Here is a 20446-nt window from a genome sequence, read left to right as displayed (position 1 = left end):
GTTTGTACGGTGCTAAAAGCCCGATATTGGGCTCCTCCAGGTCCATATTGGATCTTGACTTAGGCCTCTTCCCTTGCCATTTTAAGGCGGAGTAAAAGGCCAGAGCAGGCCCAAATTAAGCCACGAATAACCCCGGGAAGGGAAGGCCTGTTGATGGGCTTAGACTCGAAGTCCAAATCACGGATGCTCGGGCCGAGAGTAGGAACAATGGACCGTGAAGGGGCGTAAATGGGTCTCAACTGGGCCGGAATGGCCCATGTGCAGGCCCAATTGGGGATCGGACTGGGAAGTTGGACACAAACCATTTAAGGGCCCGAGTAGGCCCGCGTTAAGTCCAGGATAGACCGGCCAGCCCCAAATTAAGGCCCAGCTTTGGTCCTAGCCGAGCCCATGTTAACGCCCAACAATTTGCCGGGCTAGGAACATGCCATGGCCCAATAGTGGGCCAAGAGGGCCCAAGTTAAGCCTAATGATGGAACAAGCCAGGCTCAAGTTAAGCCCAACAATGGGCCGTGCCGATAAGCAGAGGCCAAATAATGGGCCGGGCCATACGACAAACCCCCAAGAAGTGGGTAGAGGATGGCCCAAACGTCCAGGGCTGCAAGGTGTGGACATTTTAAGGCACGAGGGGCATTGAGCGGTTGAGGTCATTAAACTAGGCCGGGCCGAGACCTGAGATCAGGTTTAAGCAAAACACAGGCCCACTCCATGCCTTCAGTAAAATAATCGAACACTGTACTTATGGCTAGTATCCGAAAGCATCACGATAAAAAGTTCATCCATCAAAATCAAAAAAATTTACAGCTTTTCCCTGTTTGACTACATAACCAAGTGTGTGTACTAGGGCATTCTAACAAAATCGGAACGTTGGCTTTTCACCTGTTTTTCACCTGTGGTTTGATCATCGAAGAAATTCCACAATCAAGCGCGTCATTTCACGCATTTACAAATAGCCCAGTTAAAATAAGATTACCTGGTCGATTAACAAAAACTAAGCAAAATGAATAGCTTGCTTCTCTCTAAAATTCTCTCGAAAATTTTAAATCTCTACCGACGCTACCTTGCCTTTCTCACAGCCTTCCCATGACCTCATTTTCTTGATGGTGTGCATCTCCATCCCCAATCTCGACAGCAAACGCACGCCATAACCACTTGTTTTTGCTTAGTTGATGCAATTCCAAAACGTTCTTTGCTGATAGTTACCCTTCCATCGTCGATCAGGATTACACTTGGGATCAATCATGTCATGGCTGAATGAAACCATGCGTTACAGCTCTGACTTGGATTCAAGGTCAAGTTCCTCTACCGATGACTCATCACTCTGTGAACCCTGCGACTTATCTGAAGCCACTGCTTCTTGAAGCTCAAATTCATCTCTGAGAATTTTCGCAGTAAACGTTCTTGCCTCTAAGTCAAGATCAGGCCATTCAGAAACTATTCTCTTCGCACCCTGAGAGGACAACAAAAACAAAATTACATCACAACTATACGAATCATTTTGGCAGTGGGAAAAGAACCCAACCTAATGAACTTACCTGAAGCTTGGGTTCCTTCGTCATAGGATTGTTGCAAAGATCAATGGTCTTTGCCTTGGATTTAGTGGCTGTACCACACCACGACTCACACCACAACCATTCTTGGGGTAATGAGAAGATAGGCACGGTGTGCTGAGCATAATTCGGGAGGTCCTGAAGCATGAGAGAGGGCACTTAGACAAACAACTGATATGTTTATGCTCACGGAAATTTAAGAAGTGCTTTCACAAATTAACACCTTGCGAGAATCTTTTTAGAGAGTTAAAGCTATAAGCTTGCAAAGAATATCTTATGCTGAAGACTTTGCAGTTTATTATCCAAGAACTGACCTGATCAAGATTGGACAGACTGTTTGGATCCTTGCTGAGAGATTCATAGAACACTCTCAGGTTATCTCCTGCTGCAGTCTCTCGAAATTTCACCAAATCAACAACGTACAGTGCACTGCAGAATGATATCATAATTAAAACCCATATATGATACCAATGGAGCCAAAAGGATCACGTGGACAGAATGGAACCGCCTAAAAAATCTACCTTATATGATATGGTCTTCCGCGTAAGTGCTCCTTCCAGAAACCCTGTTTTTGTGAGAAAATAGAAGAACTTACTTAGGGATGTAGACAGTAATGATCTGAAAGGGCAAGAGCTTTCTATTGCTTGTAATAAAATGCGGATAGATTGATCGGAAAAGGCAAAGGCATTCTATTGCTTGAAATAGAACACAAGAATAAATTGATTCAATATGTACTTGTCTCCAAAAGCGATATCCATCCATCTCCTTGTTGTTGTCACAAAAAGGAGTATATGCAAGCGGTCTTCCTTTCAGATCCATGTCATAAAGTTCTCCCATGTCTGCTCGCACCACCTGATCTGCATCAACAAATATAACCTGTTGCAAAGAGGGGTCAATAGAGTTTAGATGTCACAGAGAACTGAAAGTAGCATGAGTAGACAGTCAAAGGCAAAGTCATAGATATCACATGCTTACCTTCTCTAGAGAAAGGGGAAAGATAACATCTAGGAACAAAATTTTATATGCCCATATAATCCTTTGCTTTTCCTTCTGCTTATGTAGCCATGTAGGCCACTTGTAGGTGATTAATTCATAATCAAAACCATACTGATGAGCCATATGTGGGATCACATCCTGAGAAGTTCAAAGCAGAAAAGTACGCAAGTATAAATCAATACTTCTCATAGTTTTAGCAAGGGTACAGGCTGCTAAGAGAGACACAGAACAAACCTTAAATTGTGGGGAAAGATAATTCTTTATGAACCAGAATTTTACAGGGCGCTGTGTATTCTTGAGAACACTCAAGATCATGATTTTCAAGAAACGTTCATACCTGCCATGAAGTGCCATGAAAATGTTAAAGCTGTGACAACGAAGCAAAACTATTAGTCCTATTGCAAAGTACCACCAATGTTTTAACTTGCACTTGATACCGATTGTTATGTCCAATAATAATTATATGTTACGAGAAATTACTTCAGGACGTGAAAATTAAAGTTTACAAATAATTATTAAGTTATGCATGCAATATTCTCAACAATATAAGAAAGATCCTAAAAGAAATTCTTACAGGTGTCCAGAAGCAATAGAAAAAATGTTAATAGGTTTTCCATGCCTTCCACCCTTCCCATGCTCCTAGGGAAATAGAGTCAGAAATACAGTGAAAATAGGTTAGAAACACCCTACACCTCAAATGAAAAACTCTTTTCATGTTCTTTCCTTCTGTATACATAAAATGAAGCACCAAATGAAAATTTTGAGATGAGAAACCACTCCGTAAGATGGGAGTTGAGATGTGCAACACTTGATAGATATGGTTGAGAGTGCCAAATTCACCATATGTCTTGAGTTTGTGACCCTCTAGACATGAAATGAATAGGATTCACAATCCTCTGTATTAGATCACAATGTGTGAAAAATGCAGCTGGAAATATACTCCATCAGCTACCAAAAACAGCTTATTGACTCAACAGAGTCAGATGTCTACCAATCGAAGAATAGAGTTGGTTTTTGCTACTATTTTGTTAGGCACCAAAGATGAAAAACTACAGAGAGAACTTACTTGTGCCGCACTTCTACTCCTTGATTCCTCACTGCCACCAAGTATACTAGAAGCCCATTTCAGTATGTTAGAGTTCCAATTCTGGGCTCCCTATAAAGTTTACAACAGCTCCATCAGGGGACAACCTATACTGAAAAGAACAATATCCCAAAAAGAGAGAGAGAGAGAGAGAGAAGAAAAAGGAGAGAACTGACTCTCTTTTCTTGTGATTGCTGTTCATCATCACTTGAAACTAGTAATTTTTCACCTTCCCTGCCTTTCTTTTTCACTACTTCCAGATGAACTACCTTTCCCCGCAAATCATTAATCATGATGCGCTTTAGTGAAGGCTCATTCTGGCTTCCCTCACCATCTTCCTTCAGAATGTAAATCTCAGAACTTCTGCCTGGAGCAAGTTGTAGATACCAAACTCCAGGAGAAACTTTCATCTGCCAATAACCCAAGTTGGCCATAACAAGGGTATCGACCAGATGAGGTTTGCTCTTTGTTCCAAGAATCAACTGAAGGCCACGAGGAGGTTCATGGTCTTTCTCAGAACAATGACCTGAGTAAGGCAGCTCATTAGATGGTGATAATAAATAAGCAAGCATTCAAACAAGTTGGAAAGGATGAACTCTATCTCACCAGTAAGGACAAGAGCCTCGAGCTCAAAGACAGCTTGCAGGGTTCTTGTCTCTCCAAGATTCTCAAGCAAAATGTTATCCAGGTCATGGCTGTAGCATTTGGGAGCAAAACCACAATTAAAAACAAAATGAACAATTTATGCAGTCAACCATAAAAGATGAGGCACGAAAATAAATTCTTTGCTTAAAAAAATATGAGGGATGCAAATCAGTTAGCGCAAGAGATCTGTTTTGGTTCATTTATAAGAGAGTATCATACATAGCAATGACAGGCTCTACAAGCCATGGCTCAGGAACATCAAGATTCATGGTGAGAGTTTTAGACAATGGCATATTTGCAAAGAAAGCCCTAGGTCCATTTATTGAGTAGTCAATAGTGCTGTAATCCTCCTGCAGATCGAAATGGAAGTCAGAATTACAATTGTCATGTCAAGCTTGAGAACTTTTAAAGATATTTGAGATTGATGATACCATTGTCGGCACCACATATCTGTAGTAGTTCTTCAAAGGAAGATCCACAAGGGAACTCTGCAATGAAACCATGAGACAAGAAAATGCCCAAGTTCTGTCAAACTAAGAGATAGATGCAAAAGGAATCCAGAACTAGATCAAACACAACTTACGGAGTGCATTAACCAAAAACAAGACAACAATCAGATTTATTGCCGTATAAGAGTAATAGACTTAGTTCCCTCCCGAAGGGCATTGACCAAAAATTATGCCATGCAATCACAGTGTCACAGCTTTTCCATTGACTCCACCTAATTCTCTCGCACATCAATAGTTAACACTGCGCAATTTTGAATCACACAATAAATGACATCATAAACTTGCTAGGTCATGTGTGTGCGTGTCCGGAACCTGAATAACTGAAACAAAATGCCTGAATTAAATTTTTTTGGATCTAATATGTTTGGTTCAGGTTTCAGATGGGTTCAAATATGGTTCGGATGTTATAAACCCAAATGGCCTGAACCAAACTGGCAAGTGCACTAGAATTTTACCCTATTTGTTTCCTTATTAGAGTCTTGTCCTGGCTTATTTTTCAATTGTTGTAGGTTTTCTTCCCAAAATTTGAAAATCTAAAAAGGAAACATCTTCAAAATTAAAAGAATAAGAAAAAGATTGTAAATACATTACTTGTCATCTGTGCATCTTTTGAAAGATTAAAGGTACTTGACATTAAATAAAAGTCAAATTCAAATCGCTATAAGGAAAAGAAAAATTACATAGTACAAAGTAAAAGTAACTCCAGAGATACCTAGCTTCAGTCCTACAATCATTCGTATCAAAGGCCCAATGTGGAAGTCCATATATGTAATGCTTAATCCATGTGAGCATGAGAAAACAAAGCTAGCAAACTACTGATGATTAGTTGCTTCATGCTGAAATTCTTGTCATGCCCCCCACACTCTTTCAATTGCTTATCCCATATCAATTATTTAACTAGACTCAAAATCCTGCTAGCTGCTGGTACTGATGCATCTAAACATGGACTGGTGCAAAAACCAGCCTGGGCAGCACTTCATGATTCAACCAGGGTCAACAGGTTGAGCTGTTGGGTTCATTAAAGTGATGTCAGAAAATTTAAGACGCAATGTAAAAAATAGATTGATACAATAAGTTTGTCAAAGTCAGCAAAAGTTGGATAGATAAGGCGGGTGCCCCTCCGTTCCCAGTGACAATGCGTGTTCAAATCCTCTGTATTTAAGTAGGGGACGAACCATATCATTTAGTGCCTTCCTAGTTATTAAATTGTACTGTTGGCAAAGTGGTAGAACAGTAATGCTCCAACGCTGAGTTTAGAGGTTTAAATCTCACTCCAGCTAACTTTCTTTTGAAAAATGCAGATTGATCAAACAGGTCTGACCCTTCAAAGTTTAGATTGGCTGAACCAGGTCAACACCAGGTCTGACTGGTTCTTTGACTGCTCCATGTATTATGGAAAAGCTTTCAGAACCAAGGTCCTTTTCCTGGTTATACTGGTTGAACCCAGGGGTCCAGTTCCGGTTTCAAAACACAGATTGCCATGGCAATTTTAAACGTGATGCCGAATTTGCAGAACAGTGTCATTTGTGAAGATGACAGAACCTCCTGCTTTCAAGCAGCAAGCTTGAGGCTAGACAAAATGAGGAATCACAGAGCATCTTCTAGGATTCAGGTATGACAGAAGCCACCAAATTCAATTTACTGTCATTCAACTTCTCGAGTATGCTACCTGCTGAATCCAATGGCTTCTTGGCAAGAGACCAAGAGATAGCAACATGCATTAAGGATTGGCATAGCAAAGACTTTCCCAACGAAAAAGATACTAAGATCTTACTTACTCTGTCTTCAAATACCAAGTAAAGAAACCTATTGAGCTTAAATAGGGAAAATGCTCCAGAGAGATCTTTATTTTTACTCACCAAGGGATTGAGTACAATTCTCATACTTGGCTGAACATACTTTGACAAGATGCGAAGAAGTGAAGCTAGCTTCTGCCCAGATGAACTTAAAGGATCAACAACTGCATCGACATGGACACTAGCATTTGCATTACCCAACAAAACCGCGCTGAAAACAAAAAATATGATTAGAAGTGATAAAAAGAGATCCACAATTAAAGAATTAATGGCACGAGCTCTTAGAAATCATAAAAGGTGGAAGATTGGCAGAAACTAATAATCGAACCAAAAAGAAAAGCAAAGAATTTTTGCCTACATTAAATTTATTGACCTACATGCAGCCGATATGATTACTGTGGGCCCATGTCCTCACAATAGTTGCTTCTTAATATTAAAAAAACCACCGCACCTCAAACTCAGGTTCCAACAGCCACCACTCTCACACCTATAGAATGGTAAAAAAGGAAAAAGGGATGGAAGCCATATTTTTGGGTCCATTACAGCTGGATGAACAATTTCCACTCGAGATGATGGTTTAAAAAAGACGAGTTGCACCTTTCAGGATTGCTTATCAAATTTCATACTCTTAGTTATAGATTACACAATCCAACAATCAAATTCGATCAATCAATCAGGTCAACTTGGAAATCCTCTTAACGGATTGGTCTTGAGAATCACCATTAAAAATTTTAGAATTGTTCCACCTCTATCAATCTTAAGGACACAGACCAAACTCCTAATGGGCTTTTTTCTGAATTTGCCCATTCTTTACCCAAAAAGGCCAATATGATACTTCTCACTTCACAGTAAGGTAGTTAATGCTGCCATCGATGCACTCAGAGTTCACTATTAGCAGTTTTATGTACATTACCTCATAACATATAGAAATTTAATGTGATAAAAGGAAATAGCAGCATAACATAAGAAAACAAGGAGAAGCCAAATGATATAGTGTTCATCACAAAAAGTTTAAAGTTACCTGTTCTGAGCATTCAAAACCTCAAACCGGGCACTTTCAGAACTCCGTTCGCGCACGGCCATTGCAGATGATGCAAACATAATAACATCACTAAAGAATTTACTGCAAAGAGAAAAATAAAGTCTAATTAAAAGAAAAATTACCCAAAACAACGCACCGAATGAACTAGATCCTAGAAAATGTATTCGTTAGCCTCAAAAGCATCAGCTTATGTTTGTTATATGCACGTATCGAAAATTATTTTATTTTACAAGGAAAGAACATTCGAAGCTCTGGTGGAAAGTGGTGATTCTATAGAATTGCTATGAAAGTGGTGGTTCCATAGTATTGATAGGCCAAAAATATCAAGGAATACAATAACAAGACATTGCATGAAGCCACGAAGGCTTGGAGGTTGACAAGAGAGGAGTGAAAGGACTTCTCCCCCACAAAGTGGAATTGGCTACATGAATTTCTTTCACCATCGCACTTTTTTTATTCTCAAAGACTCCCTTAAATGCCATAAAACAGTGTTTCTTAAAGCTTTTGTCCATGTTCGTATAGCATTTCCCAAAGATATGCAAACTTGAAGAACTGACGGAAGAAATGATAATGAAACCTGCAAGCTAGCCTTTAGTCAATTATCCATCAGCCAAAGTGCTCATCGTGTTCTTTATTTTGTTAGGACCAGACTGATAGTGTTACCCACCTGTCTCTCTCATATACTTTGTTGGGGTTGGGGGGTGGAGGGTGAACACACCATATGAAAGATAACTAGCAGTGGGGACAGTATTCTCTCTAACCTTGTTAGCAAGTCAGGATCTATATCTTGCCACTCTACTTCTTCAATGATTTCCTTTATGTACTTGATACGCTGCTTAAACTCCAAGGACTCAAGAAGTCGTAGATCATCACTTAAAAAAGTGTCTTCAATGGGAAACAAAACCTGTTAACATCATTAAGGATATTAAACAGTCATAATCGCCCACTAAAGAAAGCAATGAACTAGTATCTAAAGCAGCTGTAAAAAATCAAATCAGTAAATCAAATGCAAAATTACACACAATACAATCTGACCAAATGAAGCAGGAGCACCTATTTCGTACTGTTTATAGGGACAAAGGAGAGTAATTCTTATGTTTGCTAAGAGAGATTTCAGAAGATGTGACTATGTTCTTTCACACTCATTACATTGTCCTGCAGGGTTATTAACTTATTAAAATCAAGATCAAACACAGACTTGTGCTTTTCAGCATTTCATTTATTAGGATGCAGGCTGAACAAGTGACTCTGGTCAGTGACTTGATCAAAACTTTCTTCAAACAATACAGCACGTAAGAATCATGAAACTAACCCTTCCATTGGTGATGACCGCGTTAACATTGGATCCAGAGCCAAGTAGCTTATACAAACATTGTGCAACCTGCATAAGATCATTATCAGAAACATCTGTAATCAAGAAAGGGAAAGGAAAAGAAAAATCTGAACAATATTCAAATTTAAAGGCAAAGACTTCAAAAGCCTAATGGCTACAATGATTCTTACGTGGTTTTACTGTAGAAAAATGGAGAAACAAAAACCATCCATCCACCAAAATGAGTTACATGATCAAAGTACCTTATTCAGATCTCCTCTCATCTTGTTGACAGAAAATTCTAGTAGCATTGATTTGAAGGCATCAGAAGATAATCCGTTTTCATCAGCCAGCTCATAGACTTTATCCTTGAATTCTTGAGTAGTTTCAGTGGCTAGTGAAGAAACCAGAATATACTTGTTCTCATAAAACAAAGACAGCTGATCCAAGAAGTACAGAACTCTTTCTTTGTGGCTGCATGACACCCCAAGTAGAAGTTCAAAATGTGAATGTGCTTCGTAGACAGAAAGTCAAAATTTACAGACTGGTGAATGTTTGACCAACCTATAAGAGGATAAAGTAAATTCAAAAACTCTCATGAAGAGCAGACTGGAAGAATCAGCACTCTGATTAGCATTGAATAACACTCCCAAACGAGCAATTTTAGACCCTCCCATCTGCATTTTGATGCAAGCATTCGAGATGTCAGTGTAGGAAGACAATTTTGGCATAAAAATAGATTATCCAAATACAAATTCCTGCATCTTAGAAATAAAAATACCAGATATCTAATTCCTTCGCGAAGTAACTTCATCCCTTTCTCTGATGTCACATCAATTGCAAGAAGATGAGATACAGGCTTCAGATCATCCATGGCTAGATAATTTGCATAAAGGGTACTCATTAGATTAGAATATGAGACAAATAGAGAAGCAAATGCTCCAGTAGGAATATAGAGTACTGCTTACTCTCAGGAGAATGCAAGTAGTTGATCTCATTAAGGACAGATTTTCCTTGGAGAACAAGTGATGAGAGGGACACGAACCGTGGTCTAGCTTTGCTGTCAGCAATGATCTATTGGAGTACATAAGATCAAGGAGAAAGTGAACATACTAATAAGCTAGCTAAGTAATCTACTGTCTCACTAAATATTCAAATCACTCACCAGAGGGTTATAGCGGCTCACACCACTTTCTGACAAAAATTTATCAAGCACATCGGTGTGGGAATTTATATGCCCAAAATAAACTTGCTCCTGTATTTTTGGAAGTTCATCGTTCATTGCATTCATGAGAGCCTCCTGAAAATAGTGAAGCAGTGAGGACATAAGAAACTAAAAAAAACCAAACTACCTACAGATTTTAAAAGAAGTTGGACATTGTTGATAAAGCAGAAAGAAGTTACTGGTAACTGATTAGGGGACTTGTGAAATACTTCATTACTTCACAAATGTGTAAACATCACCAGGGTAAAAAAGAAAAGTATAATCTGCTAGAAATGAACCAGTCTAAAAGTCCCCATCAAAATGTGCTGTTCAGTATGAGGAAGAAATCTCAAGCTCTTATGGCAGCAAATTATACATTTCCAAAGGGGATTGACAAACACTGTGCCTCTACAATCATATAACATTACAAGGAGAACAAGTATAATCTGCTAGATAAACCCCTATCAGAACTTCCTGTTTGGCACGATGAGGAGATTACAAGTTTTTATTGAAGCAAATTATACATTTCAACAAAAGACCTAAAGAAATTGTGCCTCTCCAATCATATAAGACCATACAGAAACAAGTATAATCTGCTAGATATAATAAGCCAGTTTAAAAATCACCATCGGAACTTGCTGTCCAATATAAGCAAGAAGTTTCAAGCACTAATTATACATTTCAACAGAATTTGTGCTTGTTTGAATATGACAGAGAAAAGATCCAACATAAATGCCATGCCAAGAAAAAGAAGTGCACAATAATCAATGGAAAAGAAGCCTCTTCCCTTGAGAAAAAGTACCTCATTAGCATCTAGGACAAGACCATTCATCAAGAGACAACAGCCCCTCTTATGCAACCCCAGCTTAAAAACAAACAATGAGCTCTCTTCAGACAAAAGCTGAACACTATGATCCTTTTCCAGCTTCAATAGAATGTCTTGTGGTGGAGATTTTGCCTTTGGTCTACCAACAGAAAGTAAATTATGTCAGTTGAAAAGATGTAAAAAAGGGAATACCTCTTTTGTTGTCCATTGAGCACAAGATGGGAAGGAATATAGGATGGCAAGGGGAAATCAGCATATAGCAGGTTAAGATTAAGCCAAGCTACATCAGACAGACTTACAGCAGTGTGTCCACAAATGCTGCTTCTACATGGTGCCTTTCAAGAGTATCATCTTCAGAATCCACAGACTCGCTCCGTACTCTGTTGATCTGCACAGCAAGAACATAAAAATGTGAAAAAGACAAACTTGACACTAAATATTATAGCTTCACAGGACATGAACATGGACATTCTGGTACATAAACAAAGGGTGAACAAACAAAAATAGGAGAAAACTCATGTATCTAGCTGTTTAGAGCAATAAATGCAAATTTTTTTATAAGCTGATGATCTACAGCATAACAATTCTAACAAACAACTAGCCAAAATGAATGAATAGATGCATGGAACTATCAGATGCAAAACAATTTTATTGACTGGGAGCTTTATTTTCTCTGGTCAACCTAAAGTTTCACGAATGACAAATTCAGAGCATGTCTGCTCTCCGCACTCGCAGACAGCGTTTTAATTATTATGGTTGTACACAGCAAAAGAACCAAAGGCGCTTCAATCGAAAGTGTTTTGTCCTACAACCAACAGTACATACCAAAAGCTACAGCACTTAAAAAACTTCAAAAAAAATGCGCAAGATAAAAGCCTTGTGGACATGACCCAGGTCCATATTACACAAATATGATAGATTAATTTGCTTTAAACATTGAGTAGATCAATTTGCTTTAAACATTGAGTTTATCTGCAAATCGTACACTGCTCAAGAACTGGAAGGCCAAGTGAGTTCCATGATTTTCCTTGACATGAAAGAAAAGCCCAATTATCTGTGCCAAAAAACAAACAGATAAAGTGTCATCAATATTCTTTATTTGTTTGAACTACACTAAATAAGACTACAAATAAAAGAGAGAGAGTACCAAGCTAGATAGATCCTCAGTTTGACCACCATTATCTTCAGCATGGCGTGAGACCCCGTTTATTTCAGACTTCTCTATGAAATTGGAAGAATAGAGTATCACGCCGAATCTCACGGGAAAATTATTCTCGTACAAAGATATAACCATATCTATTGACTGCAAGATGGCCAGAGAATAGGAAATGAAACGAGCTGTCACTCACTGCAAGATGGCCACGAATAAAAATGAGGAAATACAAGTTGGGATGACATCAGAACTTGCCTCAAGGCCACAGACAGAGCCTGGGTCAATGACATAAACAGCATGATAAAGATTCTTGCGGATGTAACGTAGTTGTCCAGGGAAAACAGGCATCAATATCTGTACAACAAAACCATACAGTCAAAGTTGAGCCAATAAGTGAGAGGTTGGACAAGAAAATGACTACCTCATTCAGGTTGCTCCTCCATCGCCTATACATGGGATCCTCCTCCAAGTTGTTGAGATAATGAACATGGCTTGAACGAAAATCGATTCGGAACATGCTGGACTCAGGAGGCGGCAAAGTCCTCAAGAGTTTCACAATAGCACTTTGGGGAATCTGCAAGCATAAGGAATGTCAAGTGCACTACAGTTGCCAAATGCGGAGCAAGCTTCACTCACTTCAACTATAGTTTGGCCAAATGCTCATAATGGAAAAATGACAAACAAAGGCTATCAAACAAAAAGTGCTCCCACAAAACACATACTTATGTTTCTATAAGGGACTTGCATTTTACCTATAGTGTAAATTTCTTTTACAAGTAAACAAAAATTCATTCATTAAGCAATAAAGCGGTGCTTACTATTAAAATGTTTAACCCAAAAACTTACTGATAAGTAAAGGGAGACTTAGTGAATATAAAAAAGCATATGTGCATACTGGACTGAGAAGAGCACGTCAAATTGACGGACCGGGAGTCTCATGTGCTAAATAAATCTAGGGTGAAACTTGACTTTGATACCATGTGCAAGTATGATGCAAGGGAAAATAAGTTGTATGGAATGGGTCAGGGTTTACAGTGTGTACCCTCTTCTATTTACAAAAAGTACTTCATGACTGCTTACAAGTTTGCCACTCTATCCACAACAAACCCATACACTATGTATAACAAATATTCCTCCACCCCTAGCATTGCCAAGTAGCATGATAGAAAAATTCATCTCCCGAGATCATGATAAGATGTCCTTGAATTTTGCAAGGTTGTGCTAGATAGGACATAATTTACCAGATTTGGAGAGACAAACTTACAATTCTCTCCTTACCAAAAAAATAGACTTACAACTTACAATTCTCTCACTCCAGCCATCATAAGCTGGGCCAGAGGTGAGTAAAAATGAAGCTCCTGTTGGAGATATTTTTAAGCTAAGATGCTTAAACCTCAAGAAAAAGGTATGAAACACGTTTATAATTATATTATGGCAACAGCACCCCATTAATCGGATCCTCTAAGAAGTGAAATTAGTACACTTAGTAACATATATATTTCAATGTCTGCTATGCAGAAAAGTGTTAAATCCGCTTTGAGTATATTAGTTCTATTAATTTTTATTGACATATATGAATGTACACTGAAACCTGAGAGTCAAAGAGCTCAGTGGACTCAGATGTCTAATGCTGAAACAGTAATATTTACACTTCTCCAATTTTGATTGTATGACATTTCCCAAGATGAAGGGAATGATCCTATGTGGAGTGCAGCATATGAACTGTTTTCTTGGTCAAAAGGAAAAGAGCATATTTTAATACACAAGCTGTGTAGTCAATTATCTCCTAGCCCTATTGCCAACAATGACGTCCATATACCTTCATCTTTGCAAACTGGTCAGCCAGAGACATCTCTTGATGAACCAAGTCCATTAACCTGTCACAGCCAGCAGGAACAAAATAACACCATCAATTTAAAACCGGCAAAAGTTATCAAATTTTTGAAAGGATAAGGAGAATCTTCCACAGCAAGAAGGAAAAACGTAGAAATAAAAACTTAAGTGTTTTTCCATTTTGATTTTCGCACATATCATAGATTTTCAACACTGCCTCCCCCTATCCCCAAACAAAATAAATGCTTGAAGTGGTCCATACAAAAACTTAAGTGGCATAAGGCACAACTTTCAACTAAAAATAATAGGACATAGCTCAATACAAGGTGCTGAGTTACATGGGAAAGCTCAGAGAAGTATCATTATGCCCATAAATACAATTATCTTTACCAGTCCCATGCTCATATATGATATGTTCAGATCCAAAACTGCAGGAAGTTGACCTCCACCTCAAAGCTTCAGACTGAAACTTTGGGGCACGACAGTCAGGAATGGCAGAAGCTATAGTTATGGTCATGCTAGAAAATTCAGGGAGGAGAAAAGGGGGTCTTCATCCAAAAGCAACAAATAAAGCAGCTCGAGGGTGGAAAAGCCTTACAGGAAGAGGTCAACATCTTCAATGTTGATCAAAGCCCCATTCAGCGCCACTAAAGACTTCCCAGGTGGGATCATTCGCTGGTTTGCAAGTATCTCTTCTTTCACTGAATCATTTAGCTGCACGTGCAAAAATAATCAGGGTCAGGGATCAAGAAAAAATTGTGCCCATTACTTTTTCTGAGAGTATCTAGTAAGTCTTGCAACAACCAAAAGAAAGAAGATGAGAACCCCAAAGCAGAAAGCATGATATAAACACATCATCATATAAGCTTTAGTCTAGAAGAATGAAAATCTGATACTAGGACATTTACCTTCATCCGTGATAATGACGAAACTACACTTGGAAAATTTTGGTTGATTTCCAGCATTGATTGCAAAGGATCTGAAGCATGAACTATTCTCTGTGCGGTCTGATGTCCTAAATCTGTAAAAAGGCAAGTCATCAAACACAGATCATATTATAAACTAATTAATGTAATAGATACCTTTCAGTTCCCAAACATCAAGGCTATCTGATACCGTCGCTGATAATAAATAATCCCTAAAAGCCATAATTTCAGATGTCAGCTCAGGCTTGCGTTCCTGCAAATCGATAATTGAAACTGGAATCAATTCAACATAAAGTGATAACACATCTCCTTCTCCAGTAACAACAGATATCCCAAAACACTATGTCAAGAAATGTTTGAACCTAAGCAGCATGTTTTGCGCTATTGAACAAACTACCCAAAACATTAGCCCACAAAGAAATACAGTCCATAGATGGCTGACCTAAGCAGCACGCTTCAACCTATTGCATGAATTGCTAGATCATAGTACATCTTAGACTATGTCAAAGAACTACTTCTGTCCCATCCTAACATTCCACGTCTCGAGATTCCTTATTTCAATATTTTAAAAAAGCTTTCACTTAAAAGGTTAAACTTTCAAAACAGTCAACAGTGGTCCAACACAATTTCACATGATGTTAAAACAGGAGGTGCTATGTTAAAAAATTTCCAGGCTCTTTATTTGTCTCCCCAATAATATTTCCACACTTTGATCTTTGGCCTAAGTGCAGCCAAACCGTGAGAATGACCCATTCATGTAAAAGTTCAATCTTCTAGACCACTTGGTAGTGGTCCAAAATAATTTCACACCTTAAAGTGAAGAGAATGTAAGCACTTGTCTAACATCTTTTCATAGAGCTTCTTCTTGCTTGTGGCATGGGCACTATTTAGTAGAACAAGACTTATTTTTTTTCCCCAAAAAGACAGACGACTGTAATAAGGTCATGTTTGAATCTAACATAAATTGGAAGATATGGACTATCTTAAACTTATGGCAACATACCAAGATCTTGGAAAATATGAATCCTCTAACATCTTGCGTAAGATCTTCTGTCCGGGGATCTTCCAAAGTGACACCTGAAATCAAACTCTGCAGTCATCAACAAAACTTCCTATTGTACCGTCTGAGTTCCTTCTCTGTTTCCTCAAAGCTTTTGTTTAATAAAAGGAACTTCAGAAGTTTTCGGCAATCAATATAGAACATTAAATACGTATTAATGTTACCAATGAATAAGAAAAATAATATAATTATGATATCATCTGCTTCTATGGATTCAGATATAAATCAAGTCCCATTCCAGACCTTTTTTCACCGCACTATCATCCATAGCCTTATATTCCATATTCTTCAGAGCAAGCTCCACACCATAACCGCCCAAGTTTACATAATCTTCTGTTCCAAGGGCACCACAAACACCAACTTTTGATTCGCAACCAGATGGCAATACTGGCCTGACAACATAAATAACTTTTCCCTGTATATTTTGAGGTCATGAGTTAGCGATGGCAGAACCCACAAAAGAAAAAGAACATATATAAAATGATTAATCAAGGCAAACTCGCAACAGTTTTCTAAAAAGGTTCTAAAAAAAAAGTGCAATCTATGGGATCATTTATGGCACTATGCATTCTGAAAATAGATCAACAAAATGCCCTAGAGGAATAAGTCCCTCAACATTGTCAGCACTAATATCCCCCAAAGAATATTACAATTTTGTTTTGTTGTAAACTACCAATTAAAAAAAATCAGGATAATGAGAAGATGGCCGAGACATGGTAAGGAATGACTTCCAGATTACGAAACTAACCTTCTTAGCAGCCTCAACAAGAGTTCCATGGAACTCCTTGAAGCAGTTACTCCCAAGAGCTCCATATAGAATAGCAATTGGACTTTCTATACTTGAGTCCAAATAGACATGATCAAAGTCAAAGAGTTCAGGCTGATGAAAAACATTTCCACTCCTGCTGACAGAAAATTGTACGTAATTTGATCAGGAGACAACGCAATCATGAAGAATTTAATAATGCCAACACAACAATGTCTAGAAACAAGAGAATGGAACGCACCGTTCAGGATTTTGAAGCCACAAGTTTAGCTCTGCAATATCAAAGAACAGTTCCCCTCCAGTATCTACCCAACAACATCTCCCATTTGGGCTATCCGGATTCCCCCCAATGGGCAAGGAATCTAACTTTCTCTTTAATTCCTCTGTTTCACTAGGAAACCCAGGATTCACATTGCTTGAGCTAACATCGTCAGCCAGAGGAAAAGATGAGAGAGACTCCTCGGCTAGTTGCCTATACAGCACTAATCGTGGCGACGCTGATCTAAGAAGAAGAGAGAATTCGAACAATGGTGCCAATGAGTGACCTATCAAAGAGTTTCCGTGCCCTAAAATTATCTTCAGGCAGTCCCTGGCTGTAGAGGGTTTGGCATCGTTTCCCTCAGAGTGAAGCCACACCTCAATGAACTCCCAAAAGAGGTCTTTCCATTCTTTTGATAGTAGTTCACTGATCATAGAGACGCAAGTCATTAGATGGAATAGCACAATAAACTCTAGATAAATGTGGCTAAATAGATCGAGTAGCAAATCCTCCAGGTCCAAATGTTTGACTGAGGAAATTCAAGTATAAAAAAGGGGAAATCCAAAAAGTGAACCTATTCAGAAGTACGATGAACAAGAACTGTCGACTATAGTTTGACTAATCCGGAAACTGCTACATGAGAAAAACTACATAACAAGGAAAAACCACTCCGCAAGGTGACTTTCCCACCACAGGATGAGCACACGTGCTTGTCAAAGAACTCACAGAGCAGTCGGATTACCAAAGACGAAATCCAGATAAACTATTTTAAGCAACGCAGATACAATAGTGCTGCAACACTCGGAAAAATCCATCGCAAAGAGATACTCCCTTCGAAAGGAGAAGAAGGATCAAAATGTTTAGTCATGCTTGCAGGCAGGCACAGGAAGCCCCGAAAACCATTTTGACGGGAGCAACATTTGCAAATTCAAATCCGCGTCGCCGTTCCACGAATGCCCCCATGACCCGGACGATTCTATTCATTCACTCATCGATCGAAAAAGGAACAGGAGCTAAACGACCGATAATCCAAATTCCCGGCGCGCGCGCGCCGGCAAGAGGAATCGCGAATAAACTCTCGAAAGCATCCGATCACGTCCGCTCGGGTTCATCGACGAGAAAAAGGAGGATAGGGATGAGAAATACCCGGCTTCCAGGAGCAATGGAGTGCCGGACCACTTGGCCCGGAGCGCGACCTGCACGTTCTTGGGCCGCCGATTCTCGCCATGAACGCTCGCCACTCCCAGGCAAACCGCCAACACGACGACGATCCAGAATCCAGATCTACAGCAGGCCTTCATCTCTCTTCCCGAGCTGCTACGACCGCCGCATTTGAGGTCGCGTATTCGATTGCGGCGTCGACGATCGATCGGGAATTTGCAAACTCAGACGGGGCCTCGCGGTCGCGTCTTCGTCGGGTTCGGAGAGAGCCTCGGATTTATGGGGAGGTTTTAGAGAGTTGACTCGGCGTTGGAGAGTCAAGCCACTGGGAAAGTGAGTAAGACAGGGGTCTTGGATTCACGATCGTCTACAATTCTCCCCGCACGTGTCGCAGCCAATAGCCAAGCGCCACGCTGTCAGGCCAGGGGCATTTTGGCGACTTCGCTCGGATGGTGCTAAAGATGCTTCTTCTTTTTTTTTTCCGATTATTATTTTTACAATATACAAACTTTTATTATTTAAAATCGTTTCACATTTTTCCCATCCTTTAAATTGAAGAATAGACGAGCATTAAAAATTTCATTTCATGCCCTTATAAGAAAAATTCAATGAGCATGTATTTACTGATTAGTAATTACTGTAGTATTTATTTAGCCACTTCTTGTCACTTTCACCCTTCCTCTCTTGATCCATGACTAGTGACTTAAGAGTTAATGCAAGTAGATTCTTGAGCTAAGAAGTACTATTTTGTAAATAGAAAAATTGGATATGATAAGACTAATCTATAAATTAACATGCGGAGAATGAGCATGAGCATTAAACAACAACATATCAATAAGGTCATTTGATATATCAATTTTGAATATTCAGTATTTAATATGTATCGCTATTCTTTGGTTAACAAATTGTAATCACGCAAAAATAAAGAATAAATTGACAATTGTTGTCGTAAGCTGTGAAATTGAAATCTTTAACCAAACTTTACAAGGTACATTGCATTTTGTTAGTAAAATCAGCTCGGACGAAAGGAGGGTTTCTTTATCTTTCATTTTAAGAAGAGTTCCCACTAGGTTAGTCTCCTCTGTAAGTATGAAAAATAAAGGGAAAATGACAAAATAGTCTCTAAACCTTAGCTCAATATGTAATGTCATCGATGGGCTTTTGATTTGTTTGATATAGTTCTTGAACCATTCCTAAATGTTTAATCTAGTTCATAAATTTTCAATTCGTACAATCTAGTTTTTTCAATCATTAAAAAAAGTCAAGAGGTAACAAAGGACCAAAAACGTAAACAGAAAATTGTAAAAAGTATTCTCAATTAAGATATACCCAAAACGGAATTATAGTAATACTTATTATGACCAAAATGTAATAAGCAATAAGAAGATAACATATTTTTTGTTGATTTTGAAAAATAATTGAAATGAAAAGATATTTTAAACTATGGGTATAAAATAATTATAAACACTTGTGAATAGTATGATTGAACTTTTTTATGAAAAATTGAGGGAATAAATTGAACAAATTAGAAAAATTTAGGGATTAGATTGAACATTTAGAATAATCAAAAGGCCATATTGAATGAATTAAAAGTTTTAGATGACATTGCATATTGGGTGAAAATTTAGAAACTGCCCATGTCATTATCTCAAAAGCAAACTTTAATTCTTCCATTAAACTAACATATCGATAGGACAACTCATCCATTTTGCACATATCCTAATGGATTCAAGATTAATGTACATGAAAAGTAATTGGTATAATAAGTTCAATTTACAAAATTGATATTGGATTCTCGATGCAACCTTCGCCTACTTATCTAAATGTCCATTTCACTGGGCCTACCGATTTGATAGACTAATCTTAATATATCATCACTAAAAGAACACAAGTGTTTTGGCAAAGAGTTGTGCTAGCATGATGGTGTGACTCTGCGACAGTCAAAGGATAGGAACAATATTTTCCTTTCTCCAAGACAAGCGTGTGGAAATTGCCGAGCAAAACACAGATTTTTCTTTCATATAAAATATGTGGTCGAGGATTGACTTACTGTTTTCCAAGCTAATGATATGGAAATCATCTGTTTTGGTTATTTCCACGAGAAAGAGACGGAGTTGTGTTTTGCTTGGCTCTTTCCACACGCTTGTCTTGAAGAAAGGAAAATTTTGTTCCCATCCATTGACCGTCACACGGTCATACCGTTGCGCTAACGCAACTCCCTTAGGCAAACACTCAGCAACGGATGCTGTTGGCAACTGAGTTAGCGCGTCTGTTTTCGTATTCGTACTCCGAACATACAATAATTACTGCGTGGAGAGCGATCT

General features: G+C 38.6%; 1 protein-coding gene across 1 annotated transcript; it reads right to left on the bottom strand.

Annotated features, from left to right (window-relative positions):
* Positions 1-723: 723 nt before the first annotated feature.
* Positions 724-18448, bottom strand: LOC104419973 (UDP-glucose:glycoprotein glucosyltransferase). Its single transcript, XM_010031818.3, has 37 exons — positions 18108-18448; positions 16944-17387; positions 16685-16838; positions 16180-16351; positions 15880-15953; positions 15033-15129; positions 14859-14971; positions 14549-14664; positions 13937-13994; positions 12539-12691; positions 12373-12471; positions 12112-12267; positions 11950-12018; positions 11264-11352; positions 10941-11103; positions 10100-10234; positions 9903-10008; positions 9716-9810; positions 9499-9611; positions 9198-9408; positions 8935-9003; positions 8384-8526; positions 7602-7703; positions 6644-6791; positions 4707-4763; positions 4495-4625; positions 4237-4325; positions 3807-4156; positions 3613-3702; positions 3121-3185; positions 2781-2883; positions 2526-2684; positions 2286-2426; positions 2072-2115; positions 1865-1979; positions 1536-1688; positions 724-1450 (listed from the first exon to the last, which is right to left on the bottom strand). Exons 1-37 carry the CDS (start codon positions 18260-18262, stop codon positions 1268-1270), a joined length of 4914 nt encoding a protein of 1637 aa, XP_010030120.2. The 5' UTR covers positions 18263-18448; the 3' UTR covers positions 724-1267.
* Positions 18449-20446: the final 1998 nt, after the last annotated feature.

The sequence above is a fragment of the Eucalyptus grandis genome, chromosome 9 (genome assembly GCF_016545825.1).
Source record: "Eucalyptus grandis isolate ANBG69807.140 chromosome 9, ASM1654582v1, whole genome shotgun sequence".
Lineage (NCBI taxonomy): Eukaryota > Viridiplantae > Streptophyta > Magnoliopsida > Myrtales > Myrtaceae > Eucalyptus > Eucalyptus grandis.
This window is presented reverse-complemented; position numbering and strand designations above follow the sequence as displayed.

Bases quoted from the DNA above. Each gene is read 5' to 3' on its own strand.
- LOC104419973 (XM_010031818.3), bottom strand. From the start codon at position 18,262: ATGAAGGCCTGCTGTAGATCTGGATTCTGGATCGTCGTCGTGTTGGCG. The intron at 9,004-9,197 runs GTACTTTGATCA...GATCTTATGCAG, and splicing joins TGAGAGGAGATCTGAATAAG to GTTGCACAATGTTTGTATAA. The intron at 2,116-2,285 runs GTACATATTGAA...TCACAAAAACAG, and splicing joins GATATCGCTTTTGGAGACAA to GGTTTCTGGAAGGAGCACTT.